General features: G+C 40.2%; 1 protein-coding gene across 7 annotated transcripts in view; it reads left to right on the forward strand.

The window, feature by feature from the left end:
- EYS (eyes shut homolog) overlaps positions 1 to 15,132 on the forward strand; it is a 511,791-nt gene that overhangs the window by 27,858 nt on the left and 468,801 nt on the right. For all 7 annotated transcript variants that reach the window (XM_082218133.1, XM_082218135.1, XM_082218137.1 and 4 more), the window contains one exon: positions 369 to 482. In XM_082218133.1, coding sequence (XP_082074259.1) covers positions 369 to 482 — 114 coding nt within the window. The remainder of the gene's footprint in view (positions 1 to 368; positions 483 to 15,132) is intronic.

The raw sequence follows: 15,132 nt of genomic DNA on the forward strand, positions 1-15,132 counted from the left end.
CAGAATAGAGCCAGGGTTCACTATAAGAAGCAGCTTCACTACACATTTGAGCTAAATCTTCCCCCTTCACAAGTCAAATGTGTTGCAGAAGGGCTTATTCCCAGAATACTGAGAAGTAATTTGCAGAGCTGTATAGAGGCACATGTCACCAAAAAGTAACATAATTCAAGGGGAGACTGTAAGTCATGAGAGTGTGAAGTAAATAGATTCTGACAATAATATACTGTGTGTAAGGTTCTTATTTGTTTGATTTCGAGGAGATTCTCAGCATGGAATGGATCTGGAATCTTGAGGTACAAATTGAACAATTATCAATTGACACCTGCCTGTCTTAGTAAATTGCTGCATCTTCAATTATCTTTTCAAAGGTATGCACTGTGAAACTGATATAGATGAATGTGCTTCGTTTCCTTGCAAGCATGGAGGCACCTGCATTGACCAACCTGGTAATTACTACTGCCAATGTGTGACTCCATTTAAAGGTAATGAACACCGAGGGAGAAGGGAAAGTAAACATAATTAACTTTAGAAAGCATTTCTGTCACTTGTCTGAACTCATTTCACTCTTCCGAGCAGCATTATTAGGCCTTTATTTTCTCAGAGCGAGCTTCAAAAGTGACCAGCCAATTATCTCTGAGGCTGTGACTAATGTGAAATAAACTTTGTTTATTCATCTGCTGAAAGAGTTCAGTTATTTATTAGAAGAGATGCTAACAAACATAACAAACATAGGAGAGGATCTTGGTAGCACATGGCCTCTTGGAAGGAAGAAAGGTATGGGCCATTTAACTTACTGATGCGGTGCTCAGGAGAAGCACAGGAGAGGCTGGAGCAAAGCTGCTATCAGCCTCCCCTCTCAGGCTGCCTGCTTGGATTGAGTTAAGCAATCCTGTTTGCTGCAGTTCCTTATGTGCTGAAGTTAATAAAGTTGCAACTAGCATATTTTTGGCCTTGTGCCTTTCTGGAGTGTGGGGACATGACACCCGTTCTATAGTAGCACCAGTTTCATCAATGTTATGCATAACAAAGACTAACCAACAAGCTCCCGGTACTTTTAAAATACAATGAAAACTATGAAATTAAATCAATTTAAACTATCATATAAAATCAGCAGGCAGTAAAATAAACACAGGACAAATGTCGACACCCTTCTGGATATTTACTCATGAGTAGGATGTTGCCCTGGCCATCAATCTGAACATGTGGAAATTCAGTCTTAAAGGGGAAAACATAGAACCAAATCAGCTGGACCAAGTTGGATGGCTTTAAAAAAATCATTAGGCAAATTTGTGGAGGATAAAGCTATCAATGGCTACTAGCTTAAATTTAAACAGTCCTCAAAGAATTCTGGGAGTTGTAGTTCATTGAGGGTTAGGGGAGTTTTTAGGAGACACTTATTCCTCCCTCCAGAGTTCCCTATGAAGAGGGATTGACTCTGGAAATTGTAGCTCTGTGGGGGGCAGGGGGATAGGGATTTCTTAACAACTGTCAGCACCTCTACAGCTCCCAGAATTCTTTGGGAGGAAGTCATGACTGTTTAAAGTGCTTTAAATGTATGATGTGAATGTAGCCAATACTGCATGCCCCATAACCCGCTTGTACAACTGAGCTTTCCTTTCCCCTCCTTTCCACTGCAGTCATCTGTACCAACCAAACTCTCTTTAGGGGTTTTTATTTGGGGGGGGGCACTAAGGAAAAGCCTGGAATGGGACGCCGAGGTTGGAGCAGGGCGACCTTGCAGAAATGAAAGTACCTTTACAAGTTCCTTTGGGTGCAACACATAGCTCCAGTTGAGAGAACAAAGCACACCTAACCATAGATCAGGACGTTGTACCCAGTGCTGTTTTTCTAGTAAAAACAGGTGCTGGAACTCACCACAAACACTTCTCTTGTTCTCTTATAGTGGCAATGACACCCACCTGAGAGGTGCCGGAACTGAGTTCTGGCTGAAAAAAAGCCCTGGTTGTACCTATTTTTTTGGGTCATACGTTGTGCTATATAAAAGATCTTAACGTTCACCCATCTAAGCAGAATGCCATGGTTTGTAAATTTTAGAATCTTCATTGTCTAATTTTGCCTGGGCACTGCCATGCTTTCCTCTTCCTAAAGGAGATCTTTATAAACATAGTTTATCGTTTCTATAGAGAGGACTAAGAAGATGTCCTTGAAAATGATGGGGTTATAAACCTGTCACCTTCTTTAGTCTTCTGAACAACAAGAAGAAAAGGAATAAGTACATTTTTTCCTACCCAATGGCTACCTAATTGAGCTGTGCACATTTTTCAGAACTTCCTTTGGGGGCAATTAGCCTCTCTCACTCTGGATATAAGCCACTCACCCTTGCTTCTACTTCTTCTTTTTCTTCTCCTTCACATTTGTTGCTTCTTTCTTTAAGGATATCTTGATGATATTTCCAGAGACCATATTTTATAAATCTTCCATTCTCTCAGTTTTCTTATCTATGGATTGGTTTTCTGTCTGTCCACCTTCCCCCCAAACTCAAAATTGCTTCACTTTTTCTCCATTAGACAGAGCTCTCTTGATAACTAGCCTTTTCAAGTTGCACAGCACCAGTTTGCGCATTGTCCCCCAGCATGTAATTTTTATATGTAGTGGGGCTCAGGAGTGAGCACTGATCTCACTGCTCCACTCCACTGCATATTCAGCTTGAACCGGGGCCTGCATAAACAAACCCCTCCAATGTCAGCCTAACTCATGCAATTAATTCACCATGAAAAGGGAATATGCAAAACATGAATGCATTCAGGAGTATCTTAGTCCTAATGGCACAGAGATGTAAACACAATGCACCTTTTATTTCCAGATCACCTGGTGATCTTCAGCTAGTAATAGTGATAGGTTTTGAAGTCCTGAGCAACTAAAATGTGTCAAATGGCCGGGCTGTTCCTTTAAGGAAAAAAAATAAGCATGAAAGGTGAATTAACGGATGCCATGATCCAGATTTGGGGCAAGTACTGTTTGGTGAGAGAACCCCCCACAGAGATTTAAAAACCACAAAATATGCAGCAAATAAAGCGTGGAAATATAGGCTTTTAAAGTTGCCCTTGTGAGTTTCAAAACTTCCCTCTTCCCCCATCATAAGAAAAGACCACATGTTTGGTAAGTAAAAAAATGGTTTACCTACAAACTGCTCAAAGGTCAGGTTCATGCACTTTGCCATACACCTGACGGAAAAGTTGTGCAGGCAGTAAAATTTGGCTTAGCTGTAAATTGGTGAAAGTGCTTAAATTATTTGTATAGAAACTCAAGACAGGCTTGTTAGAGCCATGCAGCTAAACTTGAGCAACCAGCTTACCTCTTCACATGTTGAGCTTTTCAAGCAGACTGGGCGAGAACAATAGGCCTGATTAACTAGCTCCTCCAAAGGTGAGGGGAAGTAGGCATAGCTAAGCATGGCGGGACAGCTTATTCTGTGGCACTAACTTCTTCATGTATTAATTAGACTTAAGCATGATGGTTCTATGAGGCTAGCTATCCCACACAGGTATGGCAGTAAATGGCTACAAAGCCACAGTTGGGTTTAAGAAGAAGAATGCAGCATCAAGTATGAAATGAAAAGTACATGACTAATGTATCAGCAAATCCAGTATATCTGGGGTATGGTAAAATTGAGAAGTATAAATTTGCTCTATGTAAGGCGGATCACACCTGGAACATTTTTTCTGTTCTAGTAGCCATTTTGGTTGCTGAAAGGAGACAAAGATTCATAGCATGTTCATGTCTGAATACAGCCTAGTACAGTATTCTTTAGCATTCAACAAGTGCAGAATGGTTGAGTGATTTGAGGTAATATTCTTTTAATTATTTCCATGATGTCAGACAAAGAAAACTGTTCTTTGATCCAAAATGTTTCGTGACTCAGTCATTTATTTATTTTTTGCTGTGCTTCAATTAAAAGACAATGTGTTCCTGTTTGTTGCAGCCCCAATGACATGTCCCCAAATATATACCAATTAAGATTAAAGCTGAATTTGTAATTGACCATTAAACATTTTGTAAAAAAAGTAAGTCAACAAGAGCAGCTCAGAGGGGAAAATGGAAAATGGGAAAATAGGAGACTATTATGGGTAGTGGTAATTAGAAATTGGATTATAAGTAAAAGGTTTTTAAGTGCTCGTGACAGAGGCGATACAGGAGAGTAAAGATAATGGACCAAATGAACAATTAGCTTTCAGTGATCACAGACTACATATTTTGTGATATAGCTCAATGGAGAGTTGCAGCTATCATAACACAAATATCTCTCAGATCTGAGACTCTCCTGAAATATGAAAGCAGTATCTCCCAATTTAAAACGCTTTATCTCTGGTTGCTGCAGGTCTTGGTTCAGCATCACCAAATGATTTTGTTAAATCTATTTGGATGTTGAATAGCAGGCAAAGGCAAACTCGGCCCTCCAGATGTTTTGGGACTACAACTCCCATCATCCCTAGCTAAGAGGACCAGTAGTCAGGGATGATGGGAATTGTAGTCCCAAAACATCTGGAGGGCCGAGTTTGTCTATGTCTGTTGAATAGCCTTCAGGTCCTAAGCATGACATCACTTCAATCACACTGCTGAAATTTGCCATGACCCAGGAACAGACTTGTCAGGAACAGATTTGCCAAAATCTGTTCATGGGCATTTTGATTTGCTTAATTACCATCTTAGTAACCTTTGGGCTCTCACAAAATACTTCAGCCAAGGTTAAAAGCATGTAAAATTGGAGTGGGCATAGGGCTGAAGGACAACAGGGACCATGAGTTACAAGGAGGATCAAATATCCACGCAGGGACTCCACTCCAATATTTTTATATAAAATTGGTACATGCATGTTAATGTGAAATAAACCCTGGTTTTTAAGAAAAGTTAAGCTAAGATTCCCAGGTGGCTATATCCGTCTTGCCCTTCATACAGGATTTGTCATCCATGAAGGTGGCTCTGATGTACCTTCAGTCAAAGAAAGATAGGAAAACATCAGCTGGTTATATCATTTAATTAACAAATGGCAGGCACAGAGAAGCCCTCCAGGTGTTGTTGGAGTACAGTTCCCATCAGTCCTAGTCAGTACTGCTGGGGATAGTGGCAGCTGTATTCCAAAAACATCTGAAGGGCCACACATCCCCCATTTCTGGGGAAATCTGGCATAGTAATGATAATGAATTCAGTCCCCTCTCTCACCTTGATCACCAAGATGCTGTTCCATTAATCCAGCTAATGTTTTCTGAATGTATTGGGTTCCCTAGTTGATATTTGAGAGAATAGCAGTCAAACACCCCTACTGGGAGCTCCAAATTAATTCTAATAATGGCCAACATTTTTAAGGACTGACCTTTCAGGGCAGCGTAACATAGTGAAACTATTAGGGCAAGTTAACAAGTGATGTAATAAGCTTATGGTGGGTCCAATATCATTTTATGATAATGGTGAAACAACAACAAAATGCCCGCTTTGGATGTTTCCAGAGGGGGGCTTAATATTGTAAATGGGTTGCAAACAGGTCATTGACAATAGTTTTTTTTTAAAAATAATAATAATAATAATCTAATTTTTGTTTCATCAGTTCAAGAATTTCTGCTTGCACAACATAACTCCCCCCTCCATATCTTGTGCATTCCCTGAAACCTATTATGGGTCTCCCTCCAACCCACTGGAGAATATTTGTGGAGAGAATGGGGTGCACCTGAAGAGAGGAGGGACGCAAGTTCTGTTGTGCAAGTGAAGATCCGGAGCAAATCAGTTGCCTACCAGCTATAGGACTTTTCTTGGATTAAATTGGGAGATGGGGAGAATATAGGCTGGCATTTTGATGAAAGCAACATCAAGTGAATTTTGCAAAGTACGAATTATGCAAAGTGTTTGCATACATGAGAAGCGCTCATAGGGGAGAACCCTGTGATATCTAAACTATTAACAATATAATAATTATTATCAATATAGGCTGTTATCATAAGGTAGACTTCAGTGTAGATGTATTTCCCTCAGTTCTGAGGCATTTGCTCATCCAGTTTCTTAAAAGAAACTCCATGTTACAACAAATTGGATTACAAACCGGTACGTGTGTGAATACATATCAGTGCCATTTCTGCATTGATTCTAAATTCAAGCCATTATATATTTTAATGGCATCCTCAGAATAAACACACAATGTACTATATATATATATATCACAGCAACTCTTGAGATTTCTGCTTTCCTAATGAATCTATATGTGCATCTTCCAAATATTCATCAGTAAAGTCCAGTTCACAGTTTGATTGGGAGAAATGGCTATCCTGGATTAGTGACCATGGATTTTACAGGATGTGGGGCCTTGTAAGTTTATTCTTAATGGTGGATGGTATCTGACCAAATCGTTCTCAGAGCAGACTCAGAGAACTCACCTGACATGACTAGCTTAAGCCCGTCTCTAAATATGTACGCTGTACTCTCAATTTGACCCAATCACTCTCATACTGTAAACTGTCTCTTAAAGAAACACTATGAAACATGAAATAATAAGCAAGTGAAGCAAACTTGGTTCATTATACAGAGAGAGATATATTTTCTTCAGACGTGTTTGTTTCTTGGAATAATCTGGCATTTCACATCTGTTTTTCCCCCTCCCCCCCCTCCAGAACTTTACGCAGGTATGGCATACAATTTCTGTTCTTTCTGCATGGTGTCAAAGAGTGTGTCCTGTTTGTATTTGGCATGACTGCATGGCCTTGTTAATGTTATTGATTTGTGACTCTCCGGGGTCTGTGCTGAAGGTGCTAAGAGCTGCTTTTTCCAGCCACAGGTTTTTTGTGGGGAGGGAGGAAGGGAGCTCATGTTCCTCCCTCATCTTATGGAGGAAAACAATTCACATAATTTGATATCCACCATGAAACATGGCAAAAATGCCCTTTCCATGGAATATTTTAGGGCTTCCCTGATTCCAAACACATATTTTTATGGTGACTGGATATGCTTTGAAAAATTAATTGCAAGGAGCAGTTTTTTTGATCCAAAGCTCCTTCTGCTTACTTGAAGGAATGTGCATTCAACAGTGGGCCCTGAATTAGGGGGCGACTGTTTACATTACAGTGGTGCCCCGCAAGATGAAATTAATTCGTTCCGCAAGTTTTGTCGTCTAGCGAATTTTTCGTCTTGCGAATCACGAAATCCCATAGGAATGCATTGAAAATCAATTAATGCGTTCCTATGGTCAAAAAAAGTCCAAACAAAGCCAAATTTGGTACAACAACAGTTTATTAACTGCTCTTTAAAGTCACACATACTGTAAAGAGCAGTTCAAAAATTGAAGGGAAAATAAATTAACTTTATAAACAAAACATGTCTTTGTTTTTAGACAAAGGAAACAAAGTCACGAGACGTTTTCGTCTTGCGAAGCAAGCCCATAGGTGAAATTCGTCTTGCGAGGCAAATCGAAAACGGAAAAACCTTTCGTCTAGCGAGTTTTTTGTCTTGCGAGGCATTTGTCTTGCGAGGTACCACTGTATAACGTTACCCTCCTGTGCTGAGGAAACAGGAGTGAGTGTCTCCTAGTAGTGAGTGAATCTTTGGATAACTTGGTTTGTAATGTGCATGCAGACTGCCTCCCTGGTGCAATGATTGCAGATGTCACAAATAGTCTAGGCAGCCTGGTAGATAGCGCTGGAGAAGAGTCTGTAGTTGAGGTTTATGTTGGTACCACTAACAAGGGGACATATTGTCGTGTGGTTTGGGAAGTAAAATTTAAGTTGCTAGGTAGGAGGAAAGCCATGAAATTCAAGGAAGATTTTTCTGAAATACTGTCTGTTCCAGGCTAGACAGTCACAGCTGAGTGAATGAGAGGATGAAGAGGAGGGGTTTGGGTTTGTCAGACACTGAGGAAATTTTGGTACAAGTGAGGCCTATACAAAAAGGATAGGCTCCACCTGAACCAGGATGGAAACAGACTGTTGGCAATTAAAATAAAAAGGTGGCACAGCTGCTTTTAAACTGATTCGGGGGAGGAAAGCTGACAACAGTATCCAGACTAAATCACACACCCCCACCAAGGATTGGGGGAAGCGTTTATGATCATCCAAATCAAGGAGGGGAAGAACTAGAAGTGCAGGGGCACGTGATAAGAAAAAACACGAAAGAAAACATTAAATAAATTGAAGAATGGATTTGGCATAACACTGATAGAACAAATCATCCAACGGATGCAACTGATAGCAAGTTTAAAGCTGAATTTAGCCTTTGTCAAAGTCATCAGAAATTATTTTACAATATTCAGCCAAAGTTATAAAAAGCAAATCGTAAGAGCTTTTTTTCTAGTATTTAGTTTGAAAATTTCACATCAAAAGCAAATAAAATTCTACCTTACATGTTTGTGTCTTATTTCCTACAGTTCTCGTGAGCATAGTATTAGTGATGCATTCCAGAAAACCCATTATTTAAAGCTACTAGGCTGAAATGGAGATTGATTAGAAATTATGATGTAGATTTCTTATATGCGGACAAATAGATATAATTGTGGTCATTTGCTTTAGAGGTGCTAATAGCCCATCATTGGGAAAATCAATGCTTTTCCTCACAAATCACAGCCCTGTCTTCAAGTAGTTACAAAGTCTCAGCTGTGTGTGACATTAGTCAACATATTTCAGTGGCATTGTAATAGGCAGAAAAAAAATCCCACGCAATAATTTTCATTAGATTCCCCCCCCCATAAAACCTTGAGGTGATTCACAGTAACCTTGAAAAACCTTTTAGCTTTGTTATTAGAAATGCAGTGACAGGAACAGAAAATGGGAGGTGTGGGGACACAACTGTTGTGATACCAGACATGATGGAGTGCAAACACGGGGAACATTTGGGAAATGGGGGAGGGGGGATGTTCCTTTGCTGAAGTTTGCTGCTATTTTTAAATTGTACAAAAATATGATTTATATTCCCTGCCACCCCACCCCAACCTTGGCCACTGGAGAAAATATAAATGGAAAGTGACTTTAAATGCCACTCTCCCTGAAGAAAAACTAAAAGAGCTTTTATGACAGTTAACACTTAAAAATAAAAAAGGCAACACTTCTGTTCAGTGACAGTTTTGCATAGCTTACTCTGTCATGCAAGCGGGAGCGTATCTGAAGTTGTGAAATTTCACACACGTATTTGGTCAATGTATTCTGTTCCAGAAACGTTTCTTTTTATGACTGTCCTTGGACACCAAATTTCCTGATTTCTCGTGAAGAGAAATGCCGCATTGTGTGTGCTGGGACATACTTACAGATGCGTTTATGTATTTGTGTGTATGTGTGCTTAACATGTACACATAAAGGAGGGGGGCAATGTATTTAATTGAATCTGTGAAGTATTCCCAGTGTTATCTAGTGAAAATTCCCAGTGATAGCCAGTCCTTTTGCCATGTGTTAGTGCTGCTGGATTGATAAAGATAGTGCTTTAAAAACAAACAGTTGCAGGAGAAATTATAGCACTTGATGCAAGCAGAGTAAAGAGGGAAGTGACAGTGTCTGTCATTTTCGGTGCACTGCAGAAATTCCCCACAGAGACGTAGTTCAGGGAGCGTCATATTTTTTAAAAGAAGCTCTGTGAAGCTGACTCATACAGGGTCACTGCACAGCAGGAAAGAGATCAGCTGTTTACCCTTCGCTCTTGATTGCTTTGGTGCGCAGATCTCTTTGGAAACAGCTGACACAGGGCCTTCCCAACCCCGCAAGACCCCCTGCCAAGGATTACGATTCCCACCCCTCTGGGCTCCATTTCAGAGAGCCAAAACCACACGCAGGAAGCTTTGCACTGACTACTGTGTTTGAAGCTCCAAAAAAGAAGAAGGAAGTTTTTCTGGGACTAGAAACCTGACACAACCCCAAGCAGTTCTCCAGCAGAGCACAAGCTAGAAGAAAAGGTGGACAGGTTATCACTGGCTGCCCAGCTTCTTTTCCACTTTTACTCTATCAGGCCAGTACAGGAACGGCTGCTGGGCAGAGCTGAATGGCAACATCTTTTAGAAGGGGGGAAAATTTAAAGGGCCCCCAGAATTGACTTCAAGTGTCCACTCCTCTTCCTCCCAAAGAAGCAGGTCCTAAAGGGACTTTGAGGCAGCTCGCCTCACTGATCTGATCCTGAAGACACTGAGAACCAGCACTTGCATTCCCTTTTTGTATATTGGAGGTATGTGTGCAGGATCTTAAGCCATGCTGAATGTTCCTGCGTACAAGAAATATCCCTGTGCACAAAAAAACTAGTGTATCAGGAGAAACAGTCTAGAATGCTTCTCCCTAATCAACTCATTTTTAAAAGCACGTAGCGATGATGGGGCTGTATAAGGGAGAATCCCTTCATGTGACCCCCACCTAAAATCTAAAGTTGTACAGTGGTACCTCAGGTTACAAACACCTCAGGATACAAACACCCTGGGTTACAAACACTTCAGGTTACAGACTCCACTACCCTGGAAGTAGTACCTTGGATTAAGAACTTTACCTTAGGATGAGGACAGAAATTGCGCGGCAGCAGTGTGAGGCCCCATTAGTTAAAGTAGTTCTCAGGCTAAGAATGGTTTCAGGTTAAGAACGGACCTCCGGAACAAATTAAGTTCTTAACCAGAGGTACCACTGTATAGGCCAGGCAAAGGTTTACCATCTCAATGAAAACTAAGCATTTATTATTGCTGTTTGTGGCAAATGTCATCTGGTTTCCTTAGAACAAGCATCTGCTTCCAGTTAAGACAGTACAGCAGCGGTTGATAGCAATTTGAGTCCTGCTGTTTTTGATACTTCACTAATTCAATCACCTAATAGCACCGGGGTTTTTCCCGTTCCCCAATACTATCACAGAACAGTCATTTGATCCCTGGATAATCTCTTACTCATATACATTACAAATAAAACAAAGTAGGTGTAATTAGGAACTGTGTGAGGTATAATATTGTTATACACAATAGCGGCAGAATCTGTTATTCTACTTTTTTGAAGAAGAAAAACAAGAAGAAAGTTCTTAAGCTACCATTATTAACATAGCTCTATGCTACTTCATATTTCCCTCCCCTGAGGAGAATAAAATAAGCATGAAGGTCAGGGGGGAAATATAAATTACTATATGTGCGCCTTCAGAATAGTATGCGGTCTTCAGCTGTTGATTTTAAAAAGCTTAAGAGTTTGACAGTCTGATAAGACTGAAGATTAAAGGAGGCCAAGCAGCCTGTCAAAATCATAAGGCAAGGAACTGTGGGTGTGGGGAAATTGCAGTGCTGAACAAGCTTTGATTAAGTGGGGGAAAGGGGCAAAAACATTTAGATAGGCATATTAACTGCAAGCCTGAAAGCTGCAAGAGGATTTTAGAGGTTGGTCATGGCTACACATGTTGGTCTCCATTCTGTTCCTTGAAGGCTATAATTTCTTTGGCTTATGTTATATGAGCATGAAGGTCTTGTTTTCGTCTATACAAGTAAAGTAGGATTATTCGGCTTCTACCACCAGGCTAGCACTGCCTCTTATACCCCATGTTGATTTTTTAAAGTCCTTCTGGACACTGCAGTCCTATACACCAGCAGTGGGGAACATCTTTGACCCTCCAGATGCTTTTGGACTCAAACTCCCATCAGCTGCAGCCAGCATGACCACAGGTGATAAGCCCTATAGTTGAGGAACAGCTGGAGGGCCACATAGGTTCCCTACCTCTGCTATACACACTTACCTGGAAGTAAGTCTCATTGTCCTCAATGGGACTTACTTGTGTTGACGGCATGTATAGGGTTGTGGGGTTAATCTCTTAGTTCTGGGAGCTAATTGGATCCATCTATTTCCTTGGATGGACGACATAATTGGTTTGTCACCCCGCTGCCGTAATTGAGATGCAAGAAGCAGGTCTTTCAATCAGGTAACTATATATATTTATGGGATTTATATCTTGCACAAATGATCAGCAGGGCAGGTCACCAGTGCATAAAGTACAATAAAACAATAAAATACAGTTAGAAACATATTGGCACATCCAGATACCACATAACGCCCAACATATTGAGAAGGCTTGTCTAACGGCCTGGAGTCCTGGAAGGAGGGAACTGTGTGCTTCACAAGCGGGATGCCTTTGCAGAGAAAGCTCTTCAGCCTTCAACTCATAACAAATATAAACTCTTGACCTCTAATCTATAAGCAGGACACTGCGGGGGGGACGGACGACCAATGTTATGTGAGAATGGTATCTTTTCTTCAAAACGTAAGGTTCAACAGTGGTATTTGTAGTATTTTGGGAAGTGATTCCGTAGGGGAGGGGAAGAGAACACAGGTGACACTGGACTACAACTCCCATCATCCCTGTCCATTAGCCATACTTGCAGGGGCTGAATTCAGCAGGTTCCCTGCCTTCTCCCTGTAGCATGGATCTGCTAGAAACTTCAAAAGGTGTATGTCTCATGAACCCCACCCTAAAAATCCTAAACATTGTATTTCTCTCGGGAGACATGGGGCTGCTAACAAGGAATCTAAGAAGTGCCATCATAAAACTACACGTCCCAGACTTCCTTGAGGGAAACCCGTGGCAATAATGCTAAAACACATTTAGATTATAGTACAGATGGAGCCTTAAAAGTGATAAAAGGTAATAAAACAGGGGGGAAATGTCTCACAGAAGCATCATATGAGATAATATTGAACATGAAGATAATAGTATTCCGGTAATAAGTAGTACCTAGAGATTTGGCAGCATTAACTTTTTTCCCTATTAAAATTATTTTGCTAAATAATAACAAACAGAGTTCACCAGGGAGTGTGTCAGCTTCTTTTTAATTAGGTTTTTATCCACCAGGAGTGCTTTGATTCTTCTTCTTTTTTTCTATTGCATTATGCTTTCTGACTAAAGTGAAAATCTAATTTACTTATTTCATGTAACTCATAAATCACAGAGATGCTGAGGATTCTTTTTTTAAAGATAGAAGTACAATAAAAAAGCTGCGGGGAAACTGAAGTTTTGAGACATATCTCATTAGAGCTTTTACTTTCATTTCCCTTGAAATATCAATCTTTATTGTAGTTCATATCCTAGTGGGTACAACCATGTATCTCTAAATTCCTTTGTCTTGTGAGGCACGATGTTTCCATCTAACACTGAACTTGAGTGGCCTCAATTGTTTAAGTTTGGAACACAGAGGGGATATACAAAAATAATTCAATGGTGTCTGCATACTCAGGGGGACTCCACAGGTAGGCAGAACTATGTAGGTTTGTATATTACAATATATTCAATATTGTCTGACTTACATAGTCCCTAAAATCTGCATATTGTGTCCTCAGGAAACTATAGCTCATACACAATGTGGTGGCTAGGTTATTGACAGGTGACAGTGCCTGAGGACATAAAACACCATTGTTTAAAGGCAATGCTACAACTTGGGGCCAGATTATCTGAAGGAAAATCTTCTAAACAGATTTATGCAGTCAATAAGGCCATTAATATAGGCCCTTTTGGTTGTGTCCATCTGGTGATATCCAGGAAAGGGGCCTTTTCTGTGGTGGCACCGACTCTCTAGAGTAGGCTTCCCCCAGAAATAAGGCATGTACAGTACCAAGATCAGCACAATTTCAGAAAAATGATGAAAACATGTCTATTCATGGTGGCTATTGGCGTCTAACACTATAAAAGATCAACAATTTTTTGACTGCTTGGTAGTATTTGATTATTTTAATTGTATATTGTATTATAACCACCTTGAGATGCACTTGTTAAAGAAAAATGGTCCAGCTAAAAGGAAAGATGAACATAGCTCTAGGAGAGGGTAAAATGAATTACAATGAATCTCTACAGATACGAAAATAGGCATTATAGGTAAATTAGCACTGAATGAAAGACATCTTGTTCATGATTATTCCATTGCGTGTTCAGACCCAGAGACCTCCCCCCTAAATAAAAACACATTTGACTCAAATTTTAGTTTTGCTTTTTGGCAGAATTTAGGCCACAGCTTTATTGATTACAGAAAAGTGAGTGGTTGCATAGGCTCTGGTTCGACTAGCTCCCTACACCCTTGCAGGTAGCGCTGACCCAGAGCTCGATCATAGGTCAGCAAAGGGTGAACACCTGAAGCCTGGGAACAGACTCTGTTCACTCCCCAGATGCTCCCCTGGACTCAGGGACTCTCCGGGGTTGACCAAACCAAGTTGAGTCCCTGGATTCCTTTAATGGAATATATTTCACATAGGGATGGTGAGACCGTTCTCTCAATATTGTTGATAACCATAATATTTTAAGACACAGGCAAATACATGCTTCAGCAGGAAATTAATTTCAAGTACATAAACTCTATTTCAAGTACATGAACTCTACTCATAGGAAAACGTTGGAATTTGGCAAAGTATCTTTCTGAGCCAATCAGATTATTGGGTCCAAAAGCCACACACACAACCAATGGAGAAGGACGTACATCATTCCTGAGTTACAGACACTGCTCAGGCTATGTGACATATAGTGGTACCTTGGTTCTCAAACACCTTGGTTCTCAAATGCTGAAAACCCAGAAGTAAGCGTTCTGGTTTTCGAACGTTTTTCGGAAGCCGAACATCTGATACGGCTATCGGCTATTGTTTCTGGGGCGCCTGCACCAATCAGAAGTCGCGCCTTGGTTTTCAAACATTTTGGAACGGGTTAAGTTCGAGAACCAAGGTACCACTGCATTTGGTGCTTTTGTTTTTGCGTTTTTCTTTTTGAGGCTTTTTTGGTTAATTTGTTTTTGTGACTACAAACACTGTCTTATTTATTTTATAGTACAGTACATTGATTATTGCTGTCATTTTATGGATCAATGGTCTTGTTAGGTAGTAAAATTCATGTTAAATTGCTGTTTTAGGGGTTGTTTTTAAAAGTCTGGAACAAATTAATCTGCTTTGCATTACTTTCTATGGCAATGCGCGCCTTGGTTTGTGACACTGTTTAAATGTTTGTTTATCAGATTTAAAAAACAACAGCGCGTACATCTTAGTTTTATATGCGTAGGCTACAGAGAAAAGAATTACTTTCTTGTTTCTAAAACTGAAGAGCAAAGAAATTTCCGGATTTGTATTTTATTTTATTTTTTGCATGCGGAGGGGGAGATAAAAGGATAAGAAAAGATTTTGTGCCAAGTGTCTTTAATTAGTTAACTTAGGATACAATACGGCACAGGATAGGTAA

This window comes from Podarcis vaucheri, assembly GCF_965113315.1.
Source record: "Podarcis vaucheri genome assembly, chromosome: 3".
NCBI classification, from domain to species: Eukaryota; Metazoa; Chordata; class Lepidosauria; order Squamata; family Lacertidae; genus Podarcis; species Podarcis vaucheri.